We start from the raw sequence: 11,355 nt of genomic DNA, 5'->3' as shown, positions 1-11,355 counted from the left end.
ATCCAAAGCATTACTGCGTTTATTTTGAAATCGACCACCGGAAGTAGTACAGGAGGCGACACCTGTCGTTGACAGTGTCGCCTCCTCCATAAGAGCTCGCGGGCTCTCTGAAACAGTCAGTGATCTCTCATCTCTTTTAATGTAGGTCTCTGCTGCCAATGAAACATCTCAAACTCCCCTCTCTGACCGTTTAATACTCTTTCTGTGACACGTTTCACATAAAATCAAAGTTATTCTGCTGTGAAATATATTTTTGACAGTAACACTTTCCCAGAATCTGACTTTATTTTATATTTTTGATGCAAATGCCTTTCATTGAGCACGTTTCTGACGCAGACTGGAGGGCTTGGCTCTGGAGCAGGTCGTCCCGGCGCTGCAGGACTTTGGTTTCTGTTATTGGACGGGTCCTGGGGGAAGTGGCCGGGGGGGCGGTGCTCCAGCAGGTGATCGATATGCACCGGGCCGGGCTGCTGCAGGACGGCCTGCCTGGTAGGCTCTGTTCCCGGGGTGCACCGGAGCAGTATCCGCGGGATAAGATCGCTGGGTTGAGCGGGGCGGAGCGCGGCTGCGAGGCGATCAACTTCCTGCTCAACATGATCGATAAGATGATCTCTGTGTGCGCGAGCCGGCTGGAGAGCAAGAAGATCCGCGAGAGGTCCAAGAGTGAGAGGGAGGGGGAGGACATATTTGAATGCCTAAACACACACTGATGCTCCTGTAAGACAAGAACTTCGACATTTGGGCATCAATAAAGTAACTATCTATCTATCTAATACTGGACATCAGGAGATGTTGTTAAAATGGCAGCAATACTATAAAATAGCTTACTACCAGTCATACCAGGTCAGATGTAATACAGACAGGTCAGATGTAATACAGTCACTACAGGTCAGATGTAACACAGTCACTACAGGTCAGATGTAACACAGTCAAGCTGAAATAGAAAAAAAACAGGCATCAAATAATAGAGAATAATGCACAAATTAAAGTTCAGTGCAGTGTAAGGTATCACCTGCTGTCAAGTACAAGTAAAACAATTAGGGCTGTCAAAACGATTACAATTTTTGTGGAGTTGGGTGAATTGCCCTAATGTGGGACATTTTTTTTGCATTTCAGACTTCGGGAATATATTGCGATATGAAGCCAATACATTAAATCAACATCCAGTACCATTCTGAAATACCCAGGATGTGTCCTAATCAAACCAAAAGAGAAAATGCAGATATTACACTCATAAAATAAATGGTAGACATATCAGTACTCTTAGTGCCAAGTTGTCTCAGACAATCTGCTTTTCCTAATGTGGGACAGTTCTGTGCAAAATGTGGGACACTGAAATGTTGAAAAGCCTCAGTCACCTTAATTAATACATTTATTTATTTATTATTGTAATAAAACATCTCAGGTCAGTAACTCTGAGCGAAATGTGCAATACCATGTTCAGCTCTTTTACTATTTATAATGTTATTGTTGTTACAACATTTAGGCTTATAGGTGTGGATGTTAACTTTTTGTTGTTGTTGTGAGAATCAAACAACAATAGATTCTAATAGTTTTCAAAAATCATTGAATTGTATTTCACAGGGAACACATACAACTGCAGGTGTATTTGAAGGCAACATATCAAACATTGAGGCAACACATAAAACCTAAACCTGCGTAAAACAATTGCTTACAACATGAGTTAAAATGTTATTAAAATCTAAAATCATTACAATGTATTTCACAGGGAACACATACACCTTTAACAGGTAGCCTATATTTGAAGGCAACACAACACACACAAACATGAACCTGCCTAAAACAATTGCTTCCAACATTACATGTCTGGAAACAAGCAGTCCTTGCATTTCAAGGAGCCATCATCATCCAGAACCCCGTTATCCTCTGCACAGCTTCCATGGAACCACTGGACACAGACTGCACACGAAAGCCCTTCCTCTGTGGACTTGGGGTCCTTTCTGTCCCCATATGCATGCTGGCAGATTGCACACGCTTCTTGGATCACTTGTGCACAGGGCCGGACTGGGACAATAAGTCAGGCCGGGAATCATACACCCAGCCTGGCCACTACTAGTTTTTTGTGCCATTTTGCTGGATTTATTTGTCAATTTTTACAGCGTTGCTGCCCGTAGTGATAGCCCTCTAAATCTACTACCCAAAATAAACATATGGACATGGGTTACTATTTTTAAAAATGTGCAAATCTATTTAGGAACCTATGTGAACATATTTTAAGTGGGGGTGGACCTCAAATCCTATAGGGGGGTCCGGGGGGCATGCTCCCCGGTAAGATTTTTTTTTTTAAATGTTGGACTTAATGCATCAATCTGGTGCACTGTGAGGGGGAAATAAAGAGACTACACCCATATGAAACAGAACTGTTACATTTAAATAATCATAAAATCATGAGATCATGGCCATAACCAATAACATACCATCCAATATGAAAAAACATTGAAACTTGTTTATTTATTTGTTTTTGGTTCATTTATAGTTGTGAGTGTGTCTGTGCTCCTGAACCAGCCTCCCCTCTCCCTCCTCTCCCCCTGCTCCTCTTTGAGGCAGCAGCAAAGACTAGTTTTAGCTCTCAACAAGTTTTAAAAGTTTATCTTACCTTTTTTCACCTAGTTAACGTTTTTTTATTATTATTCATGCATATTTTACGAATCACTCCCCCTTCAAATGGAAATATGTGTTTACATAAATGGTGACCAAACCGTTTGAGACCCACTGAGATAACTTAGACTAAGTTAACTATCTAAACACTCAGAGTCCTTTACCTCACCTGAGCTGAGGTTATCAGTCTCTCAGTCTGACAGCAGAGGACTCTCCTCCACCTTGTTGTTGAAAAAGCTCCTTATATCCGTTAGCGCAGCTAGCTAGCACCAGATGCTAACAACAACAATACAAGTAACCAGTGCGCGCACTTTATCTCACTCGCTCGCATATTTATTTTGCTTACTTGGGATAGAAGTGTGTCAGCTAAATAAAAAGTAAAGTAAAACAAATGTAATCAATTAATGCTTTTTCAAATATGCAACATCCTGTCTATAAACATATATTTGTATAATATGTAGACGGCTAAAATGACTTAATTAGTTTCTGTATATTGAAGTACCAAACACAACCACAAACATCTACAACGTTGACATGCAGCTAGCAAGATATTTAAATGAATGTAAAAAAGTTTAAGTATTATATAAGCAAGTGAAGTAAATATCCAATAAAATATTTAATAAAATAAAGACATTTTTATGTTAATAAACAATAATAAGTCAAAAATAAAATGTCCAGCATCAGATACAAATTTTTTTTTTGTAAACAGAAAGTTAAAGTATAAATGTGAAATAAAAAGGTTAAATGAATTGAATCTGTTTAAATAAACATTGTTCTACTGTTTATCTCTGATCACTTCCTCCAGCTGCAGATGGAGCGGTGGAGATCCTCACGTACACACTCCGCCACTTATTCAATTATTCACACCTCACACACTCACACGTACACACACACACACACACTGATTTACTGTATCCTTACTTCCTACACACACACACACACACTGATTTACTGTATCCTTACTTCCTACACACACACACACTGATTTACTGTATCCTTACTTCCTACACACACACACACTGATTTACTGTATCCTTACTTCCTACACACACACACACCCAGCATATCCGCCAGTCTTCAATTGCAGCAGTGTACGACGAGTGTGTGTGTGTGTGTGATATCAGATATAACTTCTTAAGAAAACAGGTCATCCCAGGTACAATAGCAATACACACACACACACACACACACACACACACACACACACACACACACACACACACACACACACAGTTATCTGGAGACGCTTCAGGAGAATACACATTGCAAAGATCTGCAGGAGAGGCAGTTGTATCCTCTACAGTGAACAACAAAACAAATATGACTAATAGATAACAAGTAATAAAGCCCAGCACATCATCAGTTTGTCATTTTACTTCTCAACTCAACGTACCGAAACAATGTGTTATGGTCATTTCAAACAGAAAAGAAAGAAAGCATACTGTTTTGCCCTTTTACGATTCCTTTTATTTCACACTTCTATTCCTCAAGTTCTCTATGGTCAGCGTCACACAACGGAACGGCTAGAAAAAGCTATTTACACTCAAGGAATGTTCTTTTGTGTTTAATGGATCATACATCAATGAGGTTGTTGAAACAAGCACATGTATAACTGTATACAGTATATACAACTAATATAAGAAATATGCACACAATCCATTATCAAGACGACAACATTGTGTGTGTGTGTGTGTTGATGACAATGACATTGACAGTGAGAGTTTCCCTCATGCTCCACACATAGCTCTGTCATTACACACACACACACACACACACACACACACACACCATGTATACATCACTTCAGGGGACATTACATTGACTTACATGCATTTCCTGGAGACTTATCCTAACCTTAACCATAACCAACACATGCCTAACCCTTAACCTTACCCTTACCCTAACCCTTACCCTAACCCTTACCCTACCCTTACCCTACCCTTACCCTAACCCTTAACCTACCTTACCCCTAACCCCTTACCTCTACCTTACCGCTAACCCTTACCTTTAACCCTACCCTTACCCTAACCCTTAACCTTACCTTACCCTAACCCTTACCCTAACCCTTACCCTAACCCTTAACCTTACCCTTACCCTAACCCTTACCCTAACCCTTAACCTAAACCTAACCAAATCTTCACCCTAAAATTAATGATACCCCTCATGGGGACCTCCAATTTGTCCCCACACGTGACTGTGTAAACAGATCTAGGTCCCCACAAGTATAGTAATGCTAGGCCACACACACACACACACACACACACACACACACACACACACACACACACACACACACACACACACACACACACACACACACACACACCCTCCTCCTCTTTACTCGGAAGATGAGATAAAGTAGAATTCAAAACATCTCGGAGGCATTTTGTTTAGATTTTTTTCTCCACGCTGTATCATTTCCTCTGGTTGCACCATGATGATGATGATGATGAAGATGATGGTGTGTGTGTTTCCATGCTTCAGTGGCAGTGTGGTTTTTTCTGGAGCACGTCAGACTCTCTTTATCAGCGTTGAGGGTTTGTCGTCATTGACGCTACGTGCAGCTCTGGACTCGCTCACATGCACGAAAACAGCTGTTAGGAGGTTGCATTCAAAGTTTCGTGCAAAAGCCAGACATCAGGTGGGAAACGCTGACGTCAGGGAGGTAACTAAAGGTGGTGATGCGTTCAGGGACCTGTGTGTTGGATGAGGGTAACATATTGCGTGTGGTTATTGTACGGAAAGGGAAGAGGACATGATGTGAGACCTTCAGAGGTGAGGATCGTTTTGAAGAGGTCGTTGATAGCTGGTGATATCAGATCAATCAGAAAGGTGCTCAAGGAGATCCGTACACACACTTTGTCTACATCTTGTTTCCGACATACTGTACTTTGACTTACTCTCTACATTCTTTCGAATTACAATACAAAAACTGTTTCAGGACTTTTTTCACGACGTTTTAACGACTTTTTATTGACTTTTTAAAAATGTATTTCCCGACTTTTTGACGACATAGTATGATATTCTTTTTGCCATATTGTAGAACGACTTTTGCAACATTACATATTAAGACAGTTATTGACTTTTTCCGATATACTTTGTTGACTTTTTTACATGTATTTCATTACGTGTTTAGTACACTTAGATTGTTTGCCAGATTGTATAATGACTTTTTTGTGACTTTTCTTTTCAAATGTTGTACGACAAACTTTACAAGGACTCTTTTCCCATAAAAGAAAATGACTTTTTTTGCGACATGTTGTGCTTGACTTTTTGCAAAATACTTACAATATTAAGACTTTTTTGCCATAAAATACTGTGAGTGTTTAATGACATCCTATACTCTGACTTTTATCAAAAATATTGACCAACATATACACTGACCAACCCTTGAGAAACAGAGGAAGCACAAACAAATACAAAATTGTCAGGAATTCCCCTCCATACTACACGCCATAAAAGGGGAGGGGCTTAGCTTGACCCTGCAGCGCTGCGACCTTTAGTCCCGAACAGGGAGTGGAAGCTGATCAGCGGTTTCCTTCAAACAAACATGCTCTCATACATACACACACACACACACACACACACACACACACACATGAAGAACATGCATGCTTTGAACAGTTTGTGTACGTGCAACTGTCGCCGTATGCACACAACCTGATGAACGTGATACATATTTGCAGATAACCACACACACACACACACACACCCACACCACACACACACACACACACACACACACACACACACACACACACACACACACACACACACACACACATATACTTGAAAGGCTATAGAAATGTAATCTATTATTTCAATCAGCAGAGCCGGTGTTGATGTAAGAATACATATGTATTGCCAGGAATGCACAAATGAATGTAATGGAGTTTTGGCGATTAGGCCCCGTTGTGCGGGAGTATCATTCAGGAGGGGAGAACCGATCTGATGAAACCCCCCGGGGTCTAGACCCTGGTGGTGGTGAATGGATAGTTGGGGTCGGTCTGAAGGGGAGGGGCTTAGCTTGACCCTGGTGGTGGTGAATGGATAGTTGGGGTCGGTCTGAAGGGGAGGGGCTTAGCTTGACCCTGGTGGTGGTGAACGGATAGTTGGGGTCGGTCTGAAGGGGAGGGGCTTGACCCTGGTGGTGGTGAATGGATAGTTGGGGTCGGTCTGAAGGGGAGTGGCTTAGCTTGACCCTGGTAGTGGTGAATGGATAGTTGGGGTCGGTCTGAAGGGGAGGGGCTTAGCTTGACCCTGGTGGTGGTGAATGGATAGTTGGGGTCGGTCTGAAGGGGAGGGGCTTAGCTTGACCCTGGTGCTGGTGAATGGATGGTTGGGGTCGGTCTGAAGGGAAGGGGCTTAGCTTGACCCTGGTGCTGGTGAATGGATGGTTGGGGTCGGTCTGAAGGGGAGTGGCTTAGCTTGACCCTGGTGCTGGTGAATGGATAGTTGGGTTCGGTCTGAAGGGGAGGGGCTTGACCCTGGTGCTGGTGAATGGATGGTTGGGGTCGGTCTGAAGGGGAGGGGCTTGACCCTGGTGCTGGTGAATGGATGGTTGGGGTCGGTCTGAAGGGGAGTGGCTTAGCTTGACCCTGGTGGTGGTGAATGGATAGTTGGGGTCGGTCTGAAGGGGAGGGGCTTAGCTTGACCCTGGTGGTGGTGAATGGATAGTTGGGGTCGGTCTGAAGGGGAGGGGCTTAGCTTGACCCTGGTGGTGGTGAATGGATAGTTGGGGTCGGTCTGAAGGGGAGGGGCTTAGCTTGACCCTGGTGGTGGTGAATGGATAGTTGGGGTCAGTCTGAAGGGGAGTGGCTTAGCTTGACCCTGGTGGTGGTGAATGGATGGTTGGGGTCGGTCTGAAGGGGAGGGGCTTAGCTTGACCCTGGATTCAGAGGGACAGGAGCTGAAAAGGGGTGGAGGGGGGATGCGTCGAGTCACCTGAAATGACAGCTGTCAGAGGGGAGAGCAGATTTAAAAGGGTTAGCGGAGCGCTATGATAGGCTTGTGAGAATAGAGAGAAGTGATTGGTTAAGCTGGGGAGTGACGCCCCCGATCACTTATTGAGAGGAGAGAGAGTAGTAACATAGACAAAGTAAATGAATGAGAAAAGACGGTCTTCCTGGTTGAACTTGCGCTGAGCTTCCTTAGTATTCTGATTCTGTAGTCTCATACTGAAATACTCTACTGTATGTAAATAAACTGCATATTGTTCCAGGTCAAATACTGAAGTCTGATCAAATGTGTTTTCTGTGTGTTTTTCTCCAGGCGATGGTTGCTTGTTACCCTGGAAACGGGGCAGGTTACGTGAAACACGTTGATAACCCGAACTCTGACGGCCGCTGCATCACCTGCATCTACTACCTCAACAAGGACTGGAGCGCCAAGGTGCGTTCAGGGACCTCCGCTCATTACAGAGTCCTGTCTTGACCTCTGACCAAAACTATAATAACAAACTAAAATATTGCAAAATATTTGAATGACTAATGTTTTCGAATCAGTCCACGTTGTGTTTCTGATCTCTTCTCTCGTTATTGATCAGGAGCACGGAGGCATCCTCAGGATCTTTCCGGAGGGGACGTCCTTCGTGGCCGACATCGAGCCGCTGTTCGACCGGCTGCTCTTCTTCTGGTCCGACCGCAGGAACCCCCACGAGGTGCAGCCCTCCTTCAATACCAGGTAACCAACCAGTCAGATCATTAACCAATCAGATAACTAACCCACCAATCAGGTAACAGACCAGTTATTTAACCAACCAACCAATCAGATAACCAACCAATCAGATAACCAACCAATCAGATAACCAACCAATCAGATATCCAACTAATCTGATAACCAACTAATCTGATAACCAACCAATCAGATAACCAACCAATCAGATAACCAACCAATTAGATAACCACCCAATCAGATAATTAACCAATCAGGTAACTAACCAATCAGATAACTAACCCACCAATCAGGTAACCAACTAGTTATTTAACCAACCAACCAATCAGATAACCAACCAATCAGATAACCAACCAATCAGATATCCAACTAATCTGATAACCAACTAATCTGATAACCAACCAATCAGATAACCACCCAATCAGATAATTAACCAATCAGGTAACTAACCAATCAGATAACCAACCAATCAGGTACCAACCAATCAGATAAACAACCAATTAACCATTTAGATAACCCACCAAACAGATAATCAAACAATAATTAAATTAATTATTCAATCAATCAACTAAAAACTTTAAAAACGTGGTCAGATTTCATTGAATTTCATTCAGTCTAATTTAAACATTGACATTTTCTTCATCTTGCTTTGTATTCATTGATTGATTAATACGTTCAACCTAAAGGATTTATCTGATTTAAGTTCTGTCCCAATGATACACATGTTGTTTTCACTGAGAACAGAGAAACGGCACCACCTGCTGGTGTGAGTGTGGAATTACATGCAACATTTCCCCTAAAGTAACTTCTGGAACAAAAGGCATCTCAAATGAAAGCTCTTAACCCTTGTGTTGTGTTCAAAAGAGTCAAAAGAGTTTGCGGGTCAATTTTGACCCATGATTTATCTCAGTCCAAAACACTAATAATGACTATCATCTAATATTGTTTTAACTACATCATAACTAACTTATTTTGCATCCTTAACCGTACATTGCTGTTGTAATTTAATGTTATGGCCCCAAAAAAAATTACACCACATATTTAAGTAAAACATGTGATTACATTCACTCATTATATTCCCTATAGTGAAGACGGTGGATCATTATGTTATCTGACTATAATAGATCCATCCATCCATCCATCTTCTCCCGCTTATCCGTGGTCGGGTCTCGGGGGTAGCAGTTCCAGCAGAGAGCCCCAAACTTTCTTTTCCCTGGCGACATCAACCAGCTCTGACTGGGGGATCCCAAGGCGCTCCCAGGCCAGTGAAGAGTTATAATCCCTCCACCTGGTCCTAGGTCTACCCCTCGGTCTCCTCCCAGCTGGACGTGCCTGGAACACCTCCCTAGGGAGGCGCCCAGGTGGCATCCTAACTAGGTGCCCGAACCACCTCAACTGGCTATATAGACTATAATAGATATTAGAATATAATCTCCCCAAAAAAAGTTTAAAATTATTGTTACAGTTGATTAAGGCGTTGGGGGAGGGGGGAGGGGTGTCTAAAGTCAAAGATGAATCTTGATTGGGCCAAATTTGACCCTGAGTCACCCACAACAATGCTGCTGGGTCCCCCCCCCCCGACCCGAACACCAAATTATACTCTATCTATTTTCACTTTTTTCGAGACCTTCAGACTTGGCTAAATTGTCAAAATCAGTTTTGTAGTGTTTATATAGCTGTTGTGGAGGATATCATGAAGCCTTGTTCCGATACAAATCTCATTGTGTCCCTACAGGGAGGCAGCATATATTTAGTTTAGGATCAAATAGATATATTGTTGAACTTAAACTTGAATTAAAAAGTATTATTTTCAAAGCACAAAACTGACGAAAAACGATTAAAAAGAAACCCTTGAACTCTGAATGAAAGTGCAGTAAAACATATACACAACCTACATAGAAACACCCACATTAAAATCCAGAGTTTCATTCAATTATTAAATAGTTGTATTTAACAGCGTTGTTGTTGTTTTTGTTTCAGGTACGCCATCACTGTTTGGTATTTTGACTCGGAGGAGAGAGCCGAGGCTAAGAGACGCTTCAGAAACCTGACAGGTACGAACACCAACACACACACACACACACACACACACACACACACACACACACACACACACACACACACACACACACACACACACACACACACACACACACACACACACACACACACACACACACACACACACACACACACACACACACACACACACACACACACACACACACACACACACACACACACACACACAAACTCTCATAGAACAATCAACAAATACAGAAAGTAAGTTAACTTCTCAATGTTTCATACTATTATTATGACATGTGGATTATGCATTTATTGTCATGATATATAGTTAATAAAAAGCCAAAATAGTGCATGCTTTTATACATGATTTCTGTCTTTCCTACAGTATATTTCCCGTGACTGAATTCTCTAACCTATGTGTTTCAGATTCCTCTCTGAAGGGGACCTGCTGATGATGCGTTCAGGGGACCTGCAGATGATGCGTTCAGGGGACCTGCAGATGATGCGTTCAGGTGACCTGCTGATGAAGCGTTCAGGGGACCTGCAGATGATGCGTTCAGGTGACCTGCAGATGATGCGTTCAGGGGACCTGCAGATGATGCGTTCAGGGGACCTGCAGATGATGCGTTCAGGTGACCTGCAGATGATGCGTTCAGGTGACCTGCAGATGATGCGTTCAGGGGACCTGCTGATGATGCGTTCAGGTGACCTGCAGATGATGCGTTCAGGGGACCTGCAGATGATGCGTTCAGGGGACCTGCAGATGATGTGTTCAGGGCAGGGGACCTGCAGATGATGTGTTCAGGGCAGGTGACCTGCAGATGATGCGTTCAGGGGACCTGCAGATGATGCGTTCAGGGGACCTGCAGATGATGCGTTCAGGTGACCTGCTGATGATGCGTTCAGGGGACCTGCAGATGATGCGTTCAGGTGACCTGCTGATGATGCGTTCAGGGGACCTGCAGCTGCTCAGGACATTCCTGCTTTACTCTCCACTGAGTCGAGGGGAGAGAGAGGACTTCTGCTCGCTTCACC

At 43.0% G+C, this 11,355-nt stretch overlaps 1 protein-coding gene across 1 annotated transcript; it reads left to right on the top strand.

Annotated features, from left to right (window-relative positions):
* Positions 1 to 305: 305 nt before the first annotated feature.
* Positions 306 to 10,862, top strand: LOC117551202 (egl nine homolog 3-like). The gene is given in 7 exon segments (XM_034223955.1): positions 306 to 330; positions 333 to 396; positions 398 to 660; positions 7,889 to 8,010; positions 8,165 to 8,301; positions 10,273 to 10,346; positions 10,747 to 10,862. Coding segments are annotated over 7 exon segments (711 nt in total). The 3' UTR covers positions 10,773 to 10,862.
* Positions 10,863 to 11,355: the final 493 nt, after the last annotated feature.

This window comes from Gymnodraco acuticeps, unplaced genomic scaffold (assembly GCF_902827175.1).
Source record: "Gymnodraco acuticeps unplaced genomic scaffold, fGymAcu1.1, whole genome shotgun sequence".
NCBI classification, from domain to species: Eukaryota; Metazoa; Chordata; class Actinopteri; order Perciformes; family Bathydraconidae; genus Gymnodraco; species Gymnodraco acuticeps.
This window is presented reverse-complemented; position numbering and strand designations above follow the sequence as displayed.